The 25,487-nt window shown below is 39.4% G+C and overlaps 1 protein-coding gene across 1 annotated transcript in view; it reads right to left on the bottom strand.

The window, feature by feature from the left end:
* The window catches only part of LOC114472589 (neuronal acetylcholine receptor subunit alpha-7-like), a 19,327-nt gene extending 5,024 nt beyond the window's left edge, over positions 1–14,303 (bottom strand). Inside the window, exons 1-2 of the mRNA XM_028461907.1 lie at positions 14,268–14,303; positions 12,313–12,390 (exon numbers count right to left, since the gene is read on the bottom strand). Coding sequence (XP_028317708.1) covers positions 12,313–12,390; positions 14,268–14,303 — 114 coding nt within the window. The remainder of the gene's footprint in view (positions 1–12,312; positions 12,391–14,267) is intronic.
* Positions 14,304–25,487: the final 11,184 nt, after the last annotated feature.

Genomic DNA, 25,487 nt, shown 5'->3' with positions numbered 1-25,487 from the left:
ACATAAAATGTGAAATCAGAGAAGTGGAAGAGTCCACTGAGAGCAGGCCTTTTTAGCTATTCACATTAGATCAGTGTTTTTACTGCCACTGAGCCGTTATACAAACCGCTGTACGATCACAGATTATCACCTGTGTTAATGCTACACAGCTGTTTCTAAAATGTGAATTAATATTAAAGCAATTTTTCAGGACAAATTATCATAAAGGTGCGTTGACACCAAAGGTGACTTCAGCAAAAGAAAAAAATAGAATAAATGTATACACCGTCTCGAGATTCGCGCCAACCACAATGTGTGTAACATAAACAAAAATGCATAAATAATTAGTAACATAATTGAAAATAATGAAAATTTACATCGACGCGTTGTTTAATAAGGTAAATTCATAAAATCAGGCCGGCGGCCACTTTCTGCTGCAATACCGTATATGAACTGCTGGCCGCAGTGTTGTTTCAACTTTTAAATATTGTAAAAAATTATTGCACAACAGAAGAACCCACCTAAAGTCTCAACGGATTGGGATCATTTCACCTAAAACTTATACTAGCATTTTTAAAAGAACACAGAACTAGGGCTGGGGGCGATTTTGCCTTCGATTTTTTTTTTTAATGCACTAAAAAATTATTGCAGACAACAGATATATTGTCAAAAGTGCAACTTTACTGCTGTGGTTGTCCTCAAGAGTTAAAATGCATATAACAATCCCAAAATAAAAAGTAAATGAGGCTCTGTCATTCAACTATTTCAAGCTTTAACCCAGGTTTAAGCAAAAGTGCAACAGCAACTTCACAGTAGCTTAAATTTTCTGATTAATTAAAAAAAATAATAAACTTTTCCCTTAGCATCTCAGCATAGTGTCTGTGACATACATATAGTCTACTCAAAGGGTAAACAAATGTAAACAAAGAGGGGGCTGGCTCACATCGCGCTACGGTAACCCACAAGGACGGAACACAAAAAAGTCAAAAAAGTCAAAAAAAAAAAAAAAAAACTGTAATGGGAAAAAATAAAATACATTTTTTTTTTTTTTTTTTTGCAAAATAAAAATTGTTTTTATCCACAAATTCGATAAGTTCATTAAATCGATTTTTTGCCCAGCCATAAAAAATGACAAAAAACACATATATTGACTCAAAAAACACACAAAACCACAATACACTACATAATTGCTCCAAAGACACAAAACTATTAACAAAATGACAGGAAAATACAGAAAACAACACCAAAAATGCAGGAAGTGACTTTAAAAATGCACAAATCGGCAACAAAAATGCAGAAAATGACAGAAAAATACCAAAAAAGTACACCTTAAAGACAAAAGTTAACAAAAACACACACAATTACTCCAAAAACATACAAAATAGCTAAAAACTGACAAAACACCAAAACCACAAAGACAAAAAAAGACAAAATGCTTTTTCCCCCCAGTATTAATGCTCTGATTGGTCATTATTCTGAATGCTGACATGAATGTTGATCATGTGACCCTCGGATCTGATACAATCACGTTTGTGGTCTCCGTTCATCAGTGAGAGATCGCTAACTCATCAGACAAAACCCAAAGCAGTCATGGGATTTAAGGTCAAAATAGGACGGGAACGTTCTCCAATAGTAAATAAAAAATGATGATAAATATACGGCTGTGCCAACATTCCTCTGGGAGCCCATTAGTGTGTCAAAGCAATGGGCTGTTTCAGGGGAGCACTTTAGTGCAGTTTTAATTTTCATTCTGTCATTTTAATCCAGACACTGAATCCATTACGTGCCTGATATCTCACTGCCTCATTTGTGAGCGGCCATTCAGAAAAGGCCACAATAGATTTAACAGGTATCAGGAATAGTAGCGCAGCAATTATGAGAGCAACTAAACAAGCATTTACATAAATCCTCACACAAACAAACCGTCAGTGCTCACACTCGGACAGAAATACTCAAACGTCCATAGACGTCTATAGGTTATGATTGTAATTACAGGCGGAGGAGAGGGGGGACACAGGAAGTGCTGAAACCGTGTGGTGAGTAAAGCCACATGGAGGATGTGTTTTTACAGGAGTCATGGATGTGTTTGGGACTTTCATAAACACGGAGCAACAGGGCCCGGAGACAAACCAAGAGGAGAGAAAACAGAGAAATTTGGAGCGAAGACATGAAAAAGGATGAAGTGGAGAGGAAATACATGGACAGTCAGCCACAGCAACGACAGAGACAAAAGAACTCCAGTTACTGTAAAACACTTCAACTCCAGCATACATTTGATTATTTAACTGGAGTGAGACGGGGGGGGGGGAAAGACACTCAAGGTTTTGTATTATTTGTGTAAGGGATGGTATAGAGCAAGAGTTGGGAGGAAAGGGAAGGCGTTTTGGGGGGAGGACGGAGCAGGAGGAGTAGGTAAAGTACAAATTTGGTTCCGCACAGGCTAACCACACGCTGAAAGACTGTAATTTGGATTTTCCCAGAATAGCCAGTAAAAAGGCAGAGAGGAGGGACAGAATAACATAACTCTTTAGCAGCACGCACCACACACACACACACACAGACCATACACAACAACAGCCTTCCCCTAGGACGGACAACACAACACAAAGCACAACATGCATACAGTGGCACAACTTCAGGCAACACACACACACATATAATGTCTACGTACGTCCAAGCGGAGAAACAAGATGTTCACGAGCTGAAGGGGAACAAATAAGTGTCAACATGGTTTTAAATCTGGGTTACAGCCAGGGTTGGGGTCAATTACATTTGTCAGTCATAATTATGTATTTCATTACCCATGTTCAATTACGATTACAATGACCAGCATTTTTTCCAATTACAATTAAATCACAATGATCTTTTATTCTCAGAAAGTCAATTACAATTATGTTCTCAATTACTAAGGTTCAATTACAATTACTGAGCCTGAAATAAATAACCTAATAAAAGTTAAACCTTCCTTGTGTTAGCTTTCTGTTAGCATCTCTTATGATAACAGGTCCTAAATCAGCTGTAAAATACACTAAAAACAAATCATCTATCATCTATTTATTGGTTTCCTTAATTGTCAGGCTTCCTAATCAATGAAAATATAGGTTTTAATATTTTTGGTATGGGTGTCTGAGCCTTTTTTTTTCAGTATATCCCTCAATTTCATTTTTTTTAAATGGTAAAATGTGGCAAAACGTGATATGAAACATATTTTAATAATTGTTAACTACATACTGTGTGTGTAGAACTGTACATGGAACTGTAACATGGTTCCCCAGTTATGAGTTAAATTATCATTGACAATTTTTTTTTTAGAATTTCATGGCAATTACAATTACAAAGTTAAGTATCTAAACTCAATTGCAATTTAATTATGATTACGACAGCAACGGGTTTTTAAAATTACAATCACAATCATGACGTAATTATATTTGTAACCCTGGTTACAGTGAACACAAAGTGAGGAAGCATAGAGACGAGCATCCTTTACACATGGACACAAGTCAAACCTGTAATGCTCACTCATGTTTGTTTAATCTGCACAAAAGCCAAAGTATAACCACCCAATGCTGCGGTTCCACACGGGGACTGTATTTCTTCTGTCTATGGCAGGGCGGAGAAAGTCACTGCAGCTTTGTTGTGACTCTAATGAGAAGTCCAGTGTTAAAACAGCTACATTATTCACCTTCTCTTTTATACGAGTACATGTTGAACGGAATAATGTTTCAGTGTTGGCAGTGGCACAAATAGCACAACAATTATAAAACTGAAGGCAAAGATGTTTGGAGTCGAATGCGCTTAAAGGGTGCCTGTAGCTACAATATCTACAACAAAAAAACATGTTTAATGTAGAAAGTGTCTATTCGTACGGTTGCCGTAAGGACAACCCCCGGTGCAATTGGTACGTTTACCGAAGTACACATCTTAGGGTTAGGGTTAAGGTTAGGGTTAGGTTTAGGTTTGATTTAGTCTTAGTCACGTGACCTAAACTGGCCAATGAGGGGCGCTGCGTATGGATAGAATGTCGGTATATTGATACGGCAACCGTACGGATGGCTACTGCCTTTAATGTATTACCAATAAACAAAATATGAGCACCTTATTATTAAAAAACACATTAAAAGGACTTTTTAGAACACCGTCGGGCATTAAAACTATGGAGAGCCGCCATTTTGGATCCAATATGATGCACTTCAGTTCATCGGCCGCGCTTGTTGCTTTAAATAACTGGTGCATTGTGGGAGGTAGAGGTACAACAGGTCTGTTTACATTGTGGGAAATGTAGTTTTTTGTTAGCTTTTGGTGCTAAGCAGCAGTGTCTAACCACTCCTTAAGTGATAAAGTGCACCTTCCAGGTTGTATGTTAGGAGAGGATTAAATGTTACCTTTCTCACCAACTACCCTGCTTCTTGCGCCGACTCAGCATGCATAATTGCGCCGACTCAGCATGCATAATTAGCCTAACGGACAGAGCTGTTGTGAGCAGCGGAAACGAGGCTGTGCAGTTAGGTATTGGAAGTGAAGTGAAGCGCTCCATGTGCAGCGTAGTGTGGAGTGAATGCAGCAGTGGGGTGGTTAGACTTTATTGATTAGTTCTGGGCTGACCATTGGAAGTCTTGTATTCCTGCTGAAGTCATCAATCCATGATTGGGTTTAGGTAGTTTACTTAAATAAACTATTAGTTGACAAGTGACGAAGAAAAGCTTAAAGCTGGTGGAGATTATGTTTTATCAGATAAAGACATGGTTCAGGTCTCAATGATCAATAAACCCCAAATAAACCCAAGGTTCACAGGAAGTCACCTTTTGGAGAGTTTTTGGGCGAAACACAAAAAATCACAGTAAGAAAGAAGTAAAAACACTTTCCTGACATTACGCTCATTATTATGACATGATACCTGACATTTGCACGAATAAGGTGGCATCATTAAGTGTCGTTCGTTACCCTAAGCCAACTATATCCCGCCACCCAACCCAAAAAATGACAACATAGCTCTAAAGGTGTTATGATTTATTGAACAACACTGAATGACAGCATAATGATACCCTTCATGACACCGTATTCATGTTAATGACAGATAATGAACGCATAATGTCAGCCTTATGTATAAAACTTCAAGTAAAGTGTTACTAAACACTTCAATGCATCCGTCTACAGGACTTCACATCCCACAATGCAATGTGCGAAACCTTTCCGACAGTCACTAAGAGAGTGTTTATAGTGGAGATTAAAACAAACTTCCAAGCGTCCATTTTAATCTTTGACATCTTGATCTTGGATTTATTGATTAGTCAGGCCTACACTGTGTTTATTTAATTAAAAAATATTGCCCTCAGCTTTAAACATAGACTAAAAAGGCTTATAATGCACTAAACCCAGGAGGTCAGTCTTTGATCCTGGAGCAAGGCTTTGATAAGCACCGCTTTAATGAAAATGCAAGATAAGCACTAATGCACATTATCCGGAAAGAGACATTCTCTTACTTTATCTCTCTGCCTCTGTCCAGTCTGAACTCTTTTCTATAACAGTCATTAATGCATTTACAAGGATGATTATACTTTACACTTGTTTTCATTCAGTTTACCATCCCAGTGACATATTCATTGCTTTAGTTTTCCGTCGGTGTACATTTCCAACATATTTGCCATTTTAGCAGATCACCTCACTTTGACAAGTCACTAATATTTTAGCTCCATCCTACAACAGCTGAAACCTATAATCTCATCAGCAGCATTGGTGTCATGGCTGATTTACGAACCAGTGATTACCGCTGCTATACGGGCCTGTAACACGCTGTGCAGACTGGGTTATATATATCCATCTCTTTAAAAAAAAAAAAAAAAGAAAACTTCAGCTAGTGTCACTGCTTCAGACAATGCTCAGACGTGCACGGTTCACAGCAGGTTGTCTCTCAAACTTAGCCGTAGCTTGATATATGCACGCATTCTGAACAACTGGACGCGAGTGTCGTGGAAAAGCTCTGCAGGAGACGACAAGCTGTCCAAAAAACTGACAGCACAGATTGCTGAAGAGCATAAACAAAATGTCAGTCCTGACTGCTGGGAAGAAAAGGTTAAAATAAATTCTAACCTGTCACAACTCCCATTATCTGTTTTACATTCAGCCTCATTTCTGAGATGAAGGTAAATTATACCCTGGCCAAATGAAAGCTATTTCAAACAATCATTTGTCCCATTTCAACACGTGATCAATATGTAGCTCCATGCATCATAAAGAAAACTATAGCTGGGTTTTCCATTAACCTTGGAAATGCCCAAAATCTAAATAGCGCAATAAAAACTGGTAATGGTAACGCCTGAATTAAAAACACACTCAAATGCCACTAAAAAGTTGTTTTCACGAGGAAGAATTTCAGACGTTTCTATGTTGAAATGTATCACAAAAATGCAATGTAAACACTTTTTACGCATATACACGTCACAGAACGTGACGTACCTGGTCACATGACAGCAAACAACAAAGGAAAACAAAGTATTATAAGGGGGTTTGGCTCAAACAACCTTCAATGGAAACACGTTCAAAACGCAATTATACTTTGTCGACATTTAGAAATATCGCTTTTATTTTGCAAAAATCTGGAAACAGCTGCAGAAATCTGCTTTCAAATGAGAACAAGAAAAAGTGAAAAGGTCATTCTAGATTCTATTGATGCCATTTTCACTTGATTAAAGTCTTAAAACCATTTCATTTTATTGTTGTTCGGTCATTTTTTACTTTTGTAGTTTCACACTGTCCGTTGATCATTTTAAAACCAAAAACAATCATTTACTCAGTAAGGGTTGTGGTGTAGAAATGTAATGAATTACTTTACTTCTTTAAAACGTAAAATGAAACAAGAAATGTACTCAACAAATTACAGAATCAGAATCAGAATCAACTTTATTGACCAAGTAATGTATTGAATACACACGAGGAATTTGTCTTGGTGAACTGTGCTCTCTCTGATAGTGTAAACAATTAAATAATAACAATCAACTAGAATAAAGAAAAATAAATAAAAAAGAAGTATAAACATAAATATAAAGAGTAGTTAGACTAATATGTGCAAACTAAATAAAATAAGACAATAATAATAATAATAATAATAATAATAATAATAATAATAATAATAATAATAATGAAATGAAATAAAAATACAATAATAATAAGATAATAGTGCAGTAGTGCAGGTGAACATTTAAATGAAAATATTATGTCATCAACATTCACAGTGACAGGTTGATCCAGGGTTGTTATGTTTAGTTCCATGGTTATTTCACAGTGACAGAAACAGGTCTGACGCTCTACAGGTACCCACAAGCAACTCAATTACAGTAACGTAAGTACATGTAATTCAGTACTTTCACCTCTGCAAACTTACACGATCACTTCATCTGTTAGTTTAAACGTTAATGTCCAAACTGTAAATAATTAAATATCAGTGACTGATGCCATCATAGCCGTCAGCTCGCGTTTTGTTTCAGCAGGTCAAGCGTAGAAGTGGGTCAGCTGTTAATCTGAACTGGGTCACGTCGCCCCGCTGCTCATGGCCCCTTAGGCCAGTCAGTATGGCAGAGGGCACTGTCCTCATTAACAAACAATATTCTCACTCTTGGATTATCAGTCTGTGTCCTTTTGTCTACGAGGGAGAGATGGAAAAGAATCAGGACAGAAAAGAATTCTGGGGAAATAACATTTCTTTCTGTAAAAGAACACCAGCCACGGTTACATGATGGGTGTGTTTTAAATTCGGAATTAGTTATTCCGAATTAAATCATTCGGAATTAGTGTTTTGCTTCGTGTTTACATGGTAACAGTAATTCCCAAACTGAGATTTACATGGAAAACCAGTTTATTAGATAATTCCGCTTTAGGTCTAGGGGTTGGGAAGGCTCTGATTAGACACGTCTATCAGGAAAAACACACAACAAACCTCATCATTGTCGGCTATAACACAGATGACCACAGATGAGAACTGTTTTCACCTTTATTCTGATTGTAGTTTAGAAGCAGCAGCTCGATATTAACACGTGGTTTCAGTTTGGACCGTGGAACGGAAAAGAGATAGGAACTAATCACCAGTAAAAGCCCAGTAAACCTCTGGAAAACAATCACCAGGAATACATTTTTGCCCTGGTAAAGACAGTAGCTCTAACAACAGGTAAAATGATAAACTGGTGATATTACAGCCTGTACATGCAGTACAGGGGACGCATTTACTCCGCCTCCGGGTCCTAGTGCCTGCCGTTCTGTTTACCAAGGTCCGTGTGTGTTCAATAAGTCCGTGTGTGTCTGTGTGTTTATGCATCCGTCCATCCACTCTTTTCATTATATCCATGTCTTTTAAGGCTCTTATTAAATAGTCTATGCTGGAGTCCGGGCCGCCGCCATCTTGGATTATGTCGTCACCAGCGCGTCATCGCCACAAGTCGCGCAAGCGCAAAACGATACGAATTATAAGTGGCTTCAAAGAAAGAGGAATGATCTAATTCAGGAATAAAATCAGAATAAACCAGCTACTTCATTCAGATTTAAGTTTAATTCGGAATTAAATTAGCATTAGGAATTAAGTGTTTACAAGGTCAGGTTAAAGAGGGATTAACTTTTATTCTGTTTTAAAGAGGAATTAAAGCTCCCATGTGAACGTGGCCAGTGTATAGAGTTTCCCATTACTGCCAGGTTCTGTTTGGTCTTAGTTGTGTATAAACCCTTGTTTATTCTCTTTTCAAGTCCAGCTTCATGTTTGAACTCTTGTCTTTGTGTTCCCAGGTATTCCTGCTCGTGTCTCCACCTGTGTTTGGGTTGAGTGATTAGCTGGTTCATGTTTTAACACCCAGGTCTGGCTCGTTCCCAATCAGGCCTCCGTCACTATTTATCTGAGTCTTTGGACACAGAATGGTTCACTGTGTTGTTATGTGTGTTTTGTCTCCTGTTCCCTGGTTTTCCAGTTTATAATAATTAAACATTGACTGTTATTTTGAATGCTATGCCTGCCTGTTGCCTCAATCTCTTGCTGCATTTGGTCCTTCACCACCACCACCACATCTCTGCACCATGATATTTTCTTTCTGTAAAATAACACTATATTAGAGTTTAATAAGACCAGGGGTGTCAAACTCATTTAGTTCAGGGGCCAAATACAGCCCAGTTTGATCTGAAGTGGGCCATAGATTTTAGGCAGGTAAAAGAGCAAATTCAATATGAATGTGCTGTAGTTTGCACTTACAGGTGTTAATTACAAGTTAAGTATATAAGAGACTAACAATATTCAAGCACTAAGTGGCCTTAAACTTAAATTTACTTACATTTCCTTGATATTATATAAGTTATTGAACCATTGACATTTATTTTAGTAGAATAAGTTGAGAAAATTTGCAAGATTTTGAAAAAGTTCAGTTTTTTTTCATCAATTTGAGATTAAGACATGACTGCCATGTGATATAAGCATGGTAAATTTACAAAATGGTATCCATGTGTATTTGGATGGCTGAGATATCTACAATTGAATTATTTATTTATTTTTATGTCTTTTACTGTCTCCTGCAGGCCAAATTTGATGTTCTAAAGAGCCAAATTTGGACCTTGAGTTTGACACGTGCATTAGAGAGATAGAGATATCTAGATAGGTACTTTATTTATCCCAAGGTTAATTCATTAAAGTACATTTTTTTTTAGCACCAAAATAGACAAATACTTGCATCCATGTATCTCATCTACAAAAAAAGTATCATCTAGGGTACAAGTGGTATAGAAAAGGAGAGGGGTGGCTTTATAAAAAATACCCCATAATCTACTACACATCAGTTTGTTTTTAATTTGAAATATTCCTATTGAGTTGAAAAGGAAATATATAATCCATCTGTGTAAAATGTTGGCAAACGCAGTGGATTTCATAATGTTTGAGCAGAACCGCTCCTTAGTACACTCCTTAGGCCTATCGACTATAAACTGTCAGGACTTGCATTTACAGTACAACCATAATAGAGTCACGAATGATACCACCAAGTGAATAATTTCCTAACTCTATTGCAAATTGACTGTAAAACAGTCTTTATGTTGTTCTCGAGGTTTAATCAGCTTAATGTTATACCGTTGTTCTATTTCACTAATGCTAAAGGAAATCCTTTCTTCCAGGAGGATTTTGTTTACTTGCTTTTAAGCATGTGTGATTTTATGGTTTGTGGAATAAAACAAAAAAACAAGGAAGAACCCAAAACAGCCGGGCTGCAGTTAGTCACTACGAAGATGAGTCAAATAATCAGAAAACACAAGCAACACCCGCAGCTATGCGTCACTGAGCTCTGTCGGAGCGCCGCGGCTGTCCTTCGTGGCGCTTTCAGCAGATTTTTGAAAGATATCCAGCACATCTGCAATTTTCATCCTTCATTTGGTAAAGCAAATAACCTAAAGGGAGAGCATCCAGGACCATGAGCCAGATCTGGCTTCGGTTGTGTGGTCTGATTTGATTTGAGATTGGATTTCATCACGAGCCGTAAACAAGCTGGAGGGCCCCATATTGGAGTCTGGGGGGAAAAAACCTCAGGTTGTCACATGGAGTCATTCAGATGGGTTTCACTGCATTGTTATTCACAGCATGTGGGGTAATGCATGCCCTTTAGTTTCTTGTTTGGCGCTTCAATGGTGATTGCTCTTCTGCTGGGATTCCAAAGTCAGCAAGCGAACGAGCAAGTGGGTACGAGCACTTACATGTCAGCTTCCTGTTAGTCATTTAGACCACATTGTAGTTTAAATAGTGGTGACATGTACTCAAGATGTGACCGGGGACTTTCACCATGCAGAATGTAATAGTCTTCTTGTTTTTTTTGACCACATTGTTTTTCTACCCGTGACATTTTATCCTCCCACTAATGCAAAGGCAACTTAATCCCACTGTTTTTTTGTTTTTTTCACTTCCCAAGGTCATTTTTGGCAAGTCAAAACTACATTGAACATGAATAAATCTTTCCTATAGTGCACACTGACAGTTGTGGTCTTTGCTCAGCTCTAAGCCAAATATCTTAGCTCATCATTTTGAATCAAGGGATCATTTCTCATATTTTTTATGCTCCTAAAACTAAAAAAAAAAAAAAAGTACATGAAAGATTATTATCACTGTGCTGGAAGGGTTCAGGTGTGTTTTCCTGATTGTAAACGTGCTGCAGGCCATTAAAAAAACACACTGAATGTGCTCACATGCAGAAGAAGTCAATTTAATTTGCACGAGATGAACACATGTTCATGCACATGCTTCAATGCACAACATCTTACAAAGCACAGCGATTTATTATCATATACAAAAAAAAAAACAATAATGAAACACTGTGTTTTAATTTAAGCAATCACATCAACAACAAAAAAAGGTCTACCCAGGCACATGAACACAAACACTTTAAACACTCAAAGGTCATTTTCAGTTGAATTCTACACTGACCAACATCTGAACTGACAGATTAATCGAACTCACACTCATTTCTATCGATTTCTTTCTCTTATTTGCCCTGGGCTGTTATTGTTATTGAATTAATTTAGTTATTGTATTCACAATGTCATGCGAGTATAAAGCATGGATGCAAAAACGACAAGGGCCGGGGCTGTAATTTATAATGAATCCCTTAGATATGCAGAGAAAAATGTCTTTTCAATGGCCTGTTCCCTCACAGTTTGGATGCTTGTGCATTTTCCGTCTGTGGCGCTAAAACAAATCTATTGTCCTCATCCAGCTCTGAATTCAGATGACTTGGATGTTATTGTTTCCTAATCGTTTGTGTTCGGAGTCATTTAGTGGGTGTCAGTTCTGAATGATAGTCTGCACTGTCACGTTCCAGTAAGAAAGCCATCATTCAGTCAAGCCTGGGGTTTTCTGTGGTGGTTTTAATCCCCTTTAATTCCACTTCGTCGGTTTTGTTTTCTGGGTCAAAAGGAGGAACTATGTGCAGTCATCAATCAGTATGTGTAGGATGGTGTAACAAGTCTTGGACTCAGGTGGGGGTTCTGTCCACAATGCGACACTGGCAGTGGGTCCATATTACGCCTTTTTATTCCTGTGCCTTCAATTGCGGATGTGTTTGGCCTACTCTCTCCAACACCAGCCACTCATTGGTGAATAAAACTGAGGTATGATTAGTTATTGTCGTTCCCTGACCAACACACACACCACCTATCCCAACTGCCCCCGGTGCCATAAGAGGTAGTAGCGCAGGGCATTGTCAGCCGACCAACGGATTGCCAAGCACTCCTTCTCCACTGAAATGTAGCACACATCCCTCTCCAATAGTTTCTGCTGATTTAGACCAGTAAGTGTGGAACCCCTCTACCTGCAGGACAAACCTTTTTTACCTGTTCAAACGCCTGCTGGCACAGCTCCATCCCCAGGACTCCATCTGAGGAACCTCTACATATAGGATCCGCACAGATCTGCAAAGTACGTAATAACCATTGGTAGTACCCTTACATCTCAAACAACCACCGCAACGTTTTTTTTTTCTTTTTTTTTACATACAGTGTGAGTTGGCTTCAGTTGCTGAGGTTTTATCTATCTGAGGCAGCACCTGTCCAGAACCCAAGTGGTACCCCAAATACTGTACCTACCTCAGTCCAACTTCACTTTTTCAGGTTGGACGAAATCTCTGTCTGCCAGTGTATCCATTTCCCAGCCAATAAAATCAGGCCATTCACCTGTCAAGCATTTTGTCATAACCCATGTAGAACTGGTATATACCCCATACGATCCGGTATGTCCTGGAGGGTTGACAAATCAGACAACCTTCCCAATTTCCATCAACGAACACTCCTTGTGGAAATGCGCGGGTGTCTGAACTACCAAGTGACCTGGGAAGGACTCTGAGAGTGACTCGGATAAAGTAGGTATGGTCAGCACCTATTCATGTCACATAATCAGTAATGATGGTCTTTAGGAGCATAAACACAGAGGTCTTCTGCAGGAAAAACTGTACGATTTGATTTGTGATTGGATTAATTGAATATATCTTTTAGTCTTTGCACTTCTTGACAATCTCCTTTTCTTCTCTTTTTATTTGCCCTGAACCTCCATCTGTGCAAGATTCTGTATATGTCTGGGAAGAGGGCTGGGAAGAACCGGTCTGTGGACAAAACAGGCAGGCAGACGGACAAGCATGCCAAAATGTGACCAAAATCGAGAAAGGCAGCATTAAAAACAAGTGCCAGAGAAGTCAGCAAGGATTTGGATGGAGAAGGTGGAGGGAGGCAGGGCCCCTGACCTGACCACACTGACACACTCGGGTCTCTCTCCTTGCCCAGCTGTGCATTGTGGTCGACGCAGATAGGATACACTCTCACACACACGTATACTTATCTACGCATGCTGAGGATGAGGACATACTTGGCTCGTGTGAACGTGCGTCTATTTGGATGTGACAGCCCATCCATGCGTGCTAAAGAGAGAGCAAATGCTACCAACAATCTGACCGTCTATTTTTCTTCCAGCTTTGTGCTTTTGTGTTTATGTTCTCCAAACTTTGCACATATGTGTGTGAATGTGTGTGCGTATATTTACACGTCTGCTGAAGTGTGCTGGTGCTCATTTCCATCTGTTTTTCTTACTCTACTGCTGGAGCGGGCAGGATATTGGTGTGTAGTCTGTCCCCACGTAAAAGCACTCCATCATCTCAGTCTCTTCACTGTCTCCACATGTGTGTCACGTCTGTGAACCATTAGTAATGTCGAGCACAAACGAAGTAATTAGAAATAAGTGCTCAAAGGTGCAACAGTTAGACCCCAAAACCCCTCAAGGATCCCCTCCCTCAATTATTTGCCATATTCCGAAGCAGTGGCACTTTTCCCACTGCTGAGTTTTGACGCTTACACATTATCTACAAATAGACTGAGCTTTAGTAACAGCCAACATAGGCACCCTGTGTTTTCAGAGTGGGCCTCAACGAGAGCTGACTGTGCCTCAAAGTAGTTATTTTAGCAGTTTGGCGTTTCTCTGGACTGGCAGGGGAGAGAGGTGCAGGAAATGCTACATGGTCAGAGAGTCGAGGGGGAAAGTTCCCCCTGAAGGCAGCATTTGTCATAACTGGGTATCCTTTCTCAGTCCTGTTTTGTTTTTGTGCGTCTGTATCCAACTGTTACTGAATGTGTGGGCTTGCAGTGATGTGTGTGTGTGTGTTGTGTATGGAAGATAAGCAAAACCTGTGTGTTTCCTGCAGTGTTGTGTGTTTGTTTCCCAATTTCTTGGAAACAGTTATTCTTTGGCAAATCAGAAAAGCAGCAAATCGTCGGTAACCTCCGTAACCTCCACCCACTCTCACCATCACCAGCACCACCAACACCCTGACCACCTCCATCCCTCTTCACCCTCCAGGAAAGAAGCTGGGAAATGATACTCGGCACTCTGAGGCAAAGAGTGAGCCAACATCCGCTGACGGATCAGGCAGATACACGGAAAGCTACACACAAACACACAGGATTAAACACAACTGTGCACACATACAGTATGTGTGTATGTTTTTGCATGAATGTGGGAACTTCCCACATGAGCTCTTGGTATCTTAATTCTATGCCACCGAGTATAAAGTGGCACAGGATGGACAGGGAAATGAAACGGAAAAAGTGTATTGCTCCAGCTGAGGTCAGATTTTGGAGACAAACCCTGTGTTGAGTGAGCAAAGTGGAAACCTGAAATATGTGCTTCAGTCTGTCCTCACTCTGCACTCCAGTCATACGTGCTCCTGCCCAAGTCAAACAAAGGACAGGGAGGGGAATCAGCGCGGAACCATTTGCATAAGCTCACAGTTTACCCACGAATGAGTGCAAAAGCTGGATGGAAAGCTGATCCCAATGTTCTTAGGTGTAGCTTAATGAGAATGTTTTCTGATTGTCTTCATCAGTCATGTTTAAACAGATCTGTGAAGCGGGGTAGCGTACACACATAAAACAACTGGGCTGTTTTTGTCCAGATTCTTCTCCCTGACCATCCAAGAACGGCAAACATTAGATTAATTTATGTTTTATAAGATTATCCTATAAGATTATCCTGTGGTCTGAGGTGTGTTAAGAGGGATTTGTCGCGAAAATCAGCTCTGAAATGGGTCGGGGCAGACAAACAAATATTAAACTTGTTCAATATTTACGACTAAACCTCCGGTAACACTTTACATTACATTATGCTGTCATTATTTGTCATTAACATGAATAAGGTGTCATGAAGACTGTCATTAAGTGTCGTTTGCTAACTTATGACACCTTTGGAGCTATGTTGGCATTTTTTGGTTAGGTGGAGGGATCTAATGGGGTTAAGGCTCAAACATACTCAGACGAACACCTGCAAAGCGGAGGTCCACGAGGTGTCCAAGAGGTGTCCGCCAGGCCAATTAAATGCAAAGTTCAAATTTTATGACCGCGCTAGACTTCTCTGTGTACCGTGGCACAGAAGGTAGAGGGGTCATTGTTTGAAATAGAGGTTAGGGGTTTGATCCCAGTCTATACCTGTTTATGCATCAAAGTGTCCTTGGGCAAGACACTGAACCCTAAGTTGCTCCCAGTGGTTGACCAGCACCTTGCACAGCAGCTCAGTTCCATTGATGTGTGAATGGGTGAATGAGTTGATATTGTAAAGTGCTTTGGGACTACTTCAGTGTAGGCATAAAAGTGCTATATAAATCAAGTCCATTTACCATTGTGGGAAATCTAGGGTTTTAATGGAAACTACTACTTGGAGGTGCGTCCAGGTATGTAAGCTCTGATGAGAGCGGACAGTCAGAGCTGAGGCCATTGTGCGTGGGGTCCGCCGAGTATGTTTGAGTTAGGGTTAGGGTAACAAATGGCACTTAATGACACCTTATTCATGCTAATGACTGGGGTCATGTCATAAAAATGACTTTATGTAGAAAACTTCACGTAAACTGTTACAAAAGCACCTCGTTTGTGAGAAAAGCCAACAACTCCCGACTCATAACTCTTTGACTTGTGACGTGTAACTGAATGTGGCAATCAAGACGCAAACTGACTGAGAAACACACAATGCTGCATTCGTGTCAACTCGAGATTTCGGAGTTCAAAATTTGAGGTTCAAATTCGAAGTTCAGCGGCAGCACGTTTAAATGTCTAAAATATGTCTGACCGCTATAGTAATAGATTTTTTACACCGACTTACCGAGAAGGAACTCCAACTTTAGGTGGCGTTCCAAGTAACTTTCAAAGTAGGAGATTGGAAAATCCTGAGTTCCGAGTTGTTTGAAATGCAGAGATAGATCACATTGTTAGATTTCGTTTGATCACGCGAGATTTCTGGCTCGGCGGAAAATCAGTGGTGAGACCGGTGGTTATGTGTGTACACCCGCTTTGGCTATACATAGATTTTTACGGTAAAACGCACAGTCTCCAACACATATGTAAATGTAAACACAGTGAAGCCACCATAAATTATAGCCATCCCATCTGGGAACATTAAGAAGCTGTTAATGAATAGGGTGCTGCAGCAGCAGCCACAAGTGGAGCGAGGCAGCTGGAGGAGAGGACGGAGGGTGGGTAGCATCTGGGCAGCAGATATGTGTGTGCAGTCATGTAAAAGAGGTTGCGGTAACAGTGCACATCTTGAGGAGGAAGGGAATTCAAAGATGTGTTTTGAAGCCAGTGCTCACTGGTTGAAAACGCAACGTATGTCTTCATCACAACACATGAAACAAGGATCTGGAATAAGGAATTCGCTCTCATATTTTATTTCACTGTTTTTAACAAACAAAAGCTAAATAAACCCCATTACTCCACACACATGCACACTAGGAATCCTGAAGACATCAGACAGAACAGGCCAGACTAATGACTTCACTTTAACCATAGGAGGCGTCAAAGGAGGCGTGGCAACAGAAGGGCCAGTTTTCTTCAGTGACCTTTTAATACCCTCAACTCTTTTCACTATACCTCCGCCGGCATACGTTCAAAGTAGACACATGGGTAATATACGGAGCAGAAGTGTGCCTCAGAGGGAGACAAAAGACGCCACCTGTATGCTAATGCATTGTAAGGCTTTCAGAGAGGCCAGCAGGGCCAAGACTAAAGAATGAAGTGTGCTGCTCCGTTAAAGAAAGCCCGGCTCTGTAAAAAGAGGAGCCAAAAATTGATTTTTTTGCCTCTCGTGTTTTTACCATGTTGAAAAGAACAAAACATGAACAATCTGCAAGTGTGCCACTTTAAGGGGGGAGAGGATGCTGTAAAATTGATTTTCACCTTCTTTGGGACTGAATACAAGAGACTATGAGACCGATGTGGATGAGTAACTACAGGATAGTGCTTAGGAGTAAACAAAGAGGGTAGGCAATACAATTCATTTCCAATATATGACTTTAGTAATGAAAAAGTGGAAGAATGGTGGAGTGTGCCACTTCAGATGTGAGGTCTGAGAAAACAGACAGAACAAAGGTTGTAAAATGTCCATTTCCTTCCACTCTTTAAGTAATGAGACTACCGGAGTCCCTGAGTGTGAGTGTAGTGTCTTTGTTATTACGCAAAAAGGGAAATCTAGTGTAATAAAATGCATTTCCTCAGTTTTAATGTGTATTTTCTCAAGACAAAGACCTTTGACTGGTGGAGTGTGCCGTGGCAGAGGGGTGGCTGTTCATATGGAAAGAAGGAAGCAAGGTCAAAGGGTATAAAACTCTTTCTTTTTGCTTCAGCTAATAAAATAAAAGAGTGGCATGTGCCTGTTGAATGGAGGGTGGAGTAATTGCTTCTAATGAGATTTTTAGTGGCACACTTTCCCAGCGACGGGGACAGTTCCTTCTTCTCTTGCCCTGGACCACACACGCATGTTGGTTGCTCATTCATAAACAGCCTTATATAAACATTATCTTCAGCATGCATACAGGCACACCATTGGTGTCAGCTGGATTTACCGCTATCGCTGTGCTCCCCCAGACTTCAAGACAGCAGCTTCTTTTTCTTTTTACCACTGCTATCTCGTTTGAGCCAAAAAGCCCCAAGCTATCTATTTACCACATTGTCTCAGTGTTCATACACCCCAACCTCTCGCTACATGTTTTTCTTACCATCTTCAGCTGCAATGTCCCAAAACCAATTATATAACACTATGTCACTGCATGTTTTTACCACCATCGGCAAAATAAGTTGAGGAAAGTGGCTTCAGAGTTGGAAAGTTGCATCGATATGACTCCCTGTCTGTCAGCAGCAATGCCCCGGTAGCCTGAAAGTGCATGTAAAAAACTCTAACTTTTTGGTTTAGTGATGATGTCAGCTGCTTTTGCCGTCAGTGTGACGGACCGGATGGCGCTACTTTGGGCATGCCTTCTGCTGATGTCTCCCCAGGGTGTATGAGCGCAGCGATGGACACTTTGGACAGATTGTTGTTTTTCAGTAGAAAGCCAAGCCTCTTGCCCTCACTGAAATATGTCACATGCTAATAAGCAATCATGTTCCTCCGTGGGGCTGACAGTGAGGGTACATACTGTTCTCTTTTGAATTTGGAAATTTTTTATGATAAGGTGCACAGAGTTTTTTTTAAGCTGCTGCAGATGATAAAGTCACAGTATAGGCCTCATAGATCAGGGGTATCAAACTCATTTTAGTTCAGGGTAGGGTGAGCAGATTTTAAAAACTCAAAATCGGGAGAGTAATTTAACCAAAGAAGACAACATATTTTCAAAAGAAACTATTTGCATTATGCTTTTATTTGTAATGAAAAAGGTCACATAAATTACATAAATGTTTTCTTCCTTTTGGATGAAATGTATTACAGTAGTCCCTCACTATATTGCCGTTCACCTTTCGCGGCCTCTGTGTTTCGCAGATTTTTTTACGGTGCAATTTTGGATGTATTTTTTACATTTAAAATGGCTGTGATAATAGTTTGGTAAAATGGCTATCCTCCAAATATTATGGAGTTTCATTGAATTTGTGTATTTAGAAAGGCTGGGATATCTACAGCAAAATTATTTGGTAATATACACAATATTTCATGTTTTTTCTCTCTTTTCACTTTCTCCTGCGGGCCAAATTGGATGATCTAAAGGGCCGTATTTGAGCTTGACACATGTGTCACAGTCATAGATTAATGAATAGAAGATTGTTTGCTCAAAAAAATAAAAAATAAAAAGATGTACAAGGTTCTCAGTTTCTTGCATTGCATTGTGGGCTGTAGAGTCCCGTAGACGGATGAAGTGTTTTTACTTCATTATTTCAGTGATTTCTTATGTTTGCCCCAAAAACTCTGCAAAAGGTGACTTCCCAACATATTTATAGTGTTTTTACACACAATGGCAGATGTTTATTTACACTGAAAGATCCATATTCAGCTCTAAGATTTATGTAAAATATATTGTAAGTTAAAAAGTATTTTGAGATTAGACTCAAAGCATCAGTGTAAATGCTAAAGTTAGTAGATAAATGAATATTCTACCAACATTAAGCAAGATTAACAAAGTCATAATCTACTTTTTCAGTTTAAACGTCTTGGGAACCAGGAAGTCTTTACAAATGTGTGGTGGTGTCACTTTGTTCAGCTTTTGCTATCATAGCACAGGCTTTGATGTTGCTCAGAATTCTTTATGTAAGTATATGAGCCGATGGCTGTGTCTGAGTTAGTTAACTGGAACCGGTCCAAACACACAACTGGTGTGAATCCCTTAGAAACACACTTGTATATTCTAATAAAGTCCAGCACACCAACACTGCATACTATATATGCTGTCCTTTCAAAGATAATAAGGCTGTGTTCTACTTGTACGACTGTCACAGCGCGATTCTTTGAGCTGCATAATGAAACTGTAGTGGGTGGAAGTTGCTTTGTGTAGCAATGAAAGGTGCCCTCCTTCAAACATAAATGCAACTAGCTAGGATGGAGAAGATAATAATTTATGGTATAAAATAACACCAAAAGTAGTGTTCTTTTTTTTGGTTTTTGTTTGCAAACTACTATAGTGGTCAAGGCTTAAATGTTACTATTGCACCATGCTAACCTAACGCGTCTCCCTCACAGCATGCAGGTCATGGGTTCAAACCCTGGGGTGGACATTTCTGTGTATTGTTTTCATGCAGTTTCCTCTCGAGGGATGTCCTGATACAATACTGGTATTGCTGCCTTGAGAATTGGCCAATACAGTATTGATCTGATACAGAATTTGCACAAAGCATAGATACTTTTATTACTTAATTTGTAGTGTGGAATCTTAGAAAAGGCTTGATCAAGTGATATTACAATAGTCAGCAACAGTAGGTGTGAGGAAAAATTGACCTATTTATTATTAACCAATTGGTTACATAGATTTTAACCTTAAACATAATAATACTCTACAATTTAATAAAATAAGTCAAGTCAAGTCAAAGTCACAGCCAGCTTTATTGACTACTCCACTATATGTACAAGACATGTTACTGTTCTTTCTGCCCAAAACATTTACAAACACAACAATGTAGTATCTATCTATCTATCTATCTATCTATCTATCTATCTATCGATCTATCGATCGATCGATCGATCTAACAAGGAACCTCTGTCTGTGTGTGTTCCTCAAATATCTCAGCGCATCAGGATCAGACTGACCTGAGAGTTTCAACATGGCTGCTGCTTGGTTCAAGGGTGTGCAACATCGAACTTGTTTGCACGCCCCACCCCCACGCCCTACCTCCTATCAAAGCAAAGTTAGACATCACAGCAAAGTTAGACATCAATGACAGCAGACAAATTCATCAATGCAAAGCATCAAAGCAATAGTCCTACCTCTTGAAGCAAAGTTAAATATCAAAGCAAAGTTAGACATCACTGACAGCAAACAAATTAATCAACTCTCAACAAAACATAATTCTTATTTGCCAATATTAAACTGAATGTTAACAGGCAAAAAGCCAATCTAACAAAGAGAACAAAAACATCAGGCAATGCGCAGTCTGAGTCAGCTGAAGCACTGCCTGCCGGGCCAGCAATGCTGCACTCCAGTCAAGGCTCAGGGCGGCTGAAACCAACAACCAATGAACACTTGAGGCTTCGAGATTCTGAAACCGACAACCAACGGATCACTCGACTGGCAAACGACGCTGCACTACAGTCAAGGCTCCTCGCGGCTGAAACCGACAACCAACAGACCACACACCTCATGGTCGTGGATGAAGTGACGATGATGGATTGCCGCACATTAGAAGCAGCAGATCGTACATTTCAGTGGCTCCGAGGATCACCCAAACCATTTGGTGGCATCACAGTGGTCTTCAGTGGTAACTGGAGGCAAATCCTTCCCGTTGTACCACAAGGTAGCCGCATCGAGATCAGAGGAAGGTGCTCATACCTATGGAAAACCATTGAAACTCTTCGTTCAGTAAATATGAGCATCTCTCAAGCTGCAGAACATCAACAAGCTGAAGAAGACTTTGCCAGATTTCTCTTAGACGTTGGCGAGGCTAAAATTCCACTAGTGCCAGAAGAGGGTGAGTTTGTCATTAAACTCAATGACACACTGACAATTCCTGGTGACAAACTGAAACACATTATCCATTGGGTGTATGAAGAACATGCTGGCCAACATTTGTAGTCCAACGTGGCTATGGGATCGTGTCATTTTATGTCCAATTAACTCTGAAGTGGACATAGTAAATGACTACATGACCAAGATATTTCCAGGAAAAGAACATATTTGCAACAGCGTTGACACTGCAGATTTTGAAGGTCACCATATGTACCCAACTGAGTTTTTAAATACACTCTGCACATCCGGAATGCCTCCTCATCTCATTACTTTAAAGGACGGAATGGTGATCATGCTACTGCAAAACTTTGACCAACAAAATGGACATTGCGATGGCTCAAGATGCATCATAGAACAAATACTGCCACACCTCTTAGTTGCAAAATCTGTAATTGGTGTCAATGCCAATGACACAATGACAATTCTACGTTGCAGCCTGCAGAGTTGGCAGAGCAAATTGACTTTGCATACTTGCTCTAGTCTAGACGATGAAACAAAGAAAAAGTGTCCCTTTCTGAGCAATGTCGTTTTTACAGAAGTGCGGAAAAAGTAAACACACCCTGACAACAAACCGTTTAACACAGTTCTCTGGAACTGTAAATAAAGATTGATTGATTAGTGAAGTTATTTTGAGACGTAATGGCCACTTTCAATGGCAAAATAAAATGAGAAATAAAAAAAACAAGAATCAACAGTAGAAACTTCATTTATAGTTGTAAGTCTCGCTCTCTGAGAGTACAGATATGAATATGGAAATAAATATATAAATATAACTATGGTATATTACAGTAATGCAGAAGTATGAATAACGTTGATAAATAAAAAAATAACTAGAAGACTGAAAAATAACCTCAACAAATCCATTGAAAATGAATGATGTATCTGAGACAGTAGGCGCTGACTGATAGAATCTGATTTTACTCCTGTGAGATTTCAAATGCTGTTTGCTTGACTTCCTGTTGTATGATTGTAAGGTGACTTGCTTTCTAAGAGCTGTGATTTCAGTGTGTAGCATGTGTTGTAATTGCACCTTGGTGTATGGTTGTACGGTTTAGTGAGCTGTGTATTCACACTGAGGACTCTCTGTTCTCAGTCCACTGTGTTATGGTGTCAGGTTGGTAAACAGAACCCTGGGTGGTCCGTTGTCGGACACAGACTCTCTGGACGTAGCGTAAGATCTGCGAACAAGATTGTTTTTTTTTTTTGTATGTTTTTTTTGTTTGTAGCTAATAAAGTCTACATATCTGTGCTTTTATTCACATGCTAGTCGAAGCCGTTGTACGATCCACCAACACACAACATTGTTCCCCTCCTCTTCTTATTTAGATTTAAGAGTCTCTTTCTTTTTTCCTTCCCATGCATCTGTCTGTATTTACAAAAGAAGTGCTTTTGTATTCCTCTATTCACTTTCTGTATTTCTCACTCTCCTCCTCTTCCTGCCCACTTCCAAGCATCCTCTCTAAAAACCACTTGGCTCCAAATTATTCGTACCAGTTAGATTTTTCACTCTTTGTTTTGTAAATTAACACGTTCACTCTCATTGCATGATTTTCCACACCATTTTTCCATTCTTTTATGGTCAATCCTTAATATTTTGAAGACATGTTTTACATTTTATGAAGACTTTTATCATTTAAAGATGCTTTCTTTGGATCTATGTTTTGTTTTTATGATTGTGTCACCTCTTGGCTGTAAATAATCTCTATTATGATCAGAAAAATAATGAACAAACAACAGTGTTTTTTATTGAAAATAATACTGTCCCCATCTCATTTTCATGATGTTGTTTTGTCACTCCCGCTCCCAGTTTCTCCATTTCTCCCGTGTTTGATTGTTAGACCTCATTTCCACATTTCATTATTACATTTTGTGCCTCTGCACCAGTCTCCCTCAGTCTCCTTATTTGTTTCCTGTCTATTTCTATCTTTCACAGCCTCCTGCCAGCCCCCTCCAATTTATCTGGCATCAGTCTCTTCTTCCGCTTTTTCTCTGCGCTCTCTTTCCTCTCAGATATGGTCATGTGTTAACATTTCACCTGCGGGTTTCCACGCATTTTATTAAAACTTCTCCCAACTATCTTATTGAGTCAATTCCTCGCTTTTTGTCAGGACTACAACATGTCAGACAGAACTTTTGGAGAAATGAAGCACTGCTCTCCAAAATGTCAGCGTTCTCAGGAGAGGCACCCCTAATCATCACAGACAGGGATGGGGTCATTTGCTATCGTAATCAAGTAATTGGTAATTAATCAGAATTATGATGTAATCACAATTGTAATTTTAATTAAAAATTGATGTTGCTGTTGTAACCGCAATTGATTTGCAATTGAGTTCAGATAATGGACTTTGTGGCTATAATTGGCATAGAAATTATTTCAAAAATGATCATTTACAAAAATGCAAATCTGGGGAATTATGTTACAGTTCTATGGCTTACACATATGTAATTACCATAAATAAAATACATTTTATATCAAGTTTACCAGTCACTTCTCTACAGGATTATTTTACCATTTAAAATTAAATATGATTCTAGGGGTACACTGACAGAAAAAAAGGCTCAGACGCTCACACCAAAAATATTAATACCAAAATTGACATTGATAAGGAAGCCTAACAAGGTAACCAAGATAATATTTTATATGTATTTTACAGCAGATTTAAAAAGTTTTTTGGGCTTTTCTATTAAAGACTCAGTAATTGCGATTATATTATTATAATAATGTAGTTGTGATAAGTTGTGAAAATATTTGTCATTTTTTTGCAGGTACATGTAATCGGAATTGAGTTGTAATTGAACGTGGATAATTGAAGATGTAATTGCAATTTTAAAATGTATTTGATGTTTGCTCATTCTTGGCTTGGAGGTCTCCCTGCATCATTGTATTGCTGCTTTATGTTTCCAACCCTTTCCATACATTCACTGTGTCTTTTTAATTCCACATATGGTGCGTTCTTTATTTAGCTACTCTCATATCACACACCAACACTTTTGCTTTCATTCTTGCTCGAACACTGGTTACTTAAGATTATTTTTTGCATTTTTCTACAGTCCTACTTGTCCGCCTCCTTCTCAGCTGCTCTTTGTCTCTCACTTTGGCTTGTTTCTTTTAGCTTTACAGGCGTACGGATTTGTGTGTCTGCGTGTGTGGGTGCGTCCGAGTGTGTGTGGTTTCCGATATGTTTAAATGTTTAGACAAAAGGTTAAAGTGCTAATTTGGTCCAAATGAGCCCAAAAAAAGGGTTAAAACTCTTCATCTACTTACCACAAATGAGAAGTCAGCTATTTCCAATATTTCCATTGACTAATTTTGGGTCGAACTTGAACCAAATGTACTTAATCTGGACCAAGTTGGATGATCCAAACCCCACGCCCAATTTCAATGACTATTTTTGGGTTAAATCTAGTCGGTCCGTCTTAGCCTCGATTTGGCCCAAAACATAAAGCGCTGAAATGACGTTTGGTGGATATCGAGACCTCCCAGTCACGTGACCCCTAGCCGAGTGTGAGCCATTTTGACGGTCAACGACTGAGTGGAACGTCATGTTGTCGCACTGTTTATCATCCATAAAAACTAATTACAAAAGGAAGATAAAGGACTTTTGGTTTTAGAATCAACCAATTTTTAATTATTTGTTAATCTCTTTTTGACCCTGATGAAGAAATATGCCTTTTATTTGAAAAACGGAAATCAAATAACCACTCGTATTTTATTTCAATTTCCTTTTCTGAACGGAAAATTCACTGACCAAAACATACAGTACCCGGAAGTGTACTCTCATCTGACGCTAACGGTTATGCTAACGGCAGTTCGGCATGACAAGATCGCTGCTTCCAACTGTGCATCCGAAACATGTCCTTTTCGCTTTAGCTGGTGTTGGGCACAGAACCTCCTCACGGACATTTCGGAGGATTTAGAGACTCCTACGTAAAGATATCGTGGATAACGCTTCACTTCCGGGTCACGTACTTTGGCAAATCGGTAATGGAGAAAACGAATAAACGTGTTTGTTTTCCGTTTTTCGTTTTCTGTACCAAAGCAAAAGAGCTTGAATTTGA

This window comes from Gouania willdenowi, chromosome 11 (assembly GCF_900634775.1).
Source record: "Gouania willdenowi chromosome 11, fGouWil2.1, whole genome shotgun sequence".
In the NCBI taxonomy this organism is placed as follows: domain Eukaryota; kingdom Metazoa; phylum Chordata; class Actinopteri; order Blenniiformes; family Gobiesocidae; genus Gouania; species Gouania willdenowi.
The sequence above is the reverse complement of the archived record's forward strand: the minus strand, read 5'-3'. Positions and strand labels throughout refer to the sequence as shown.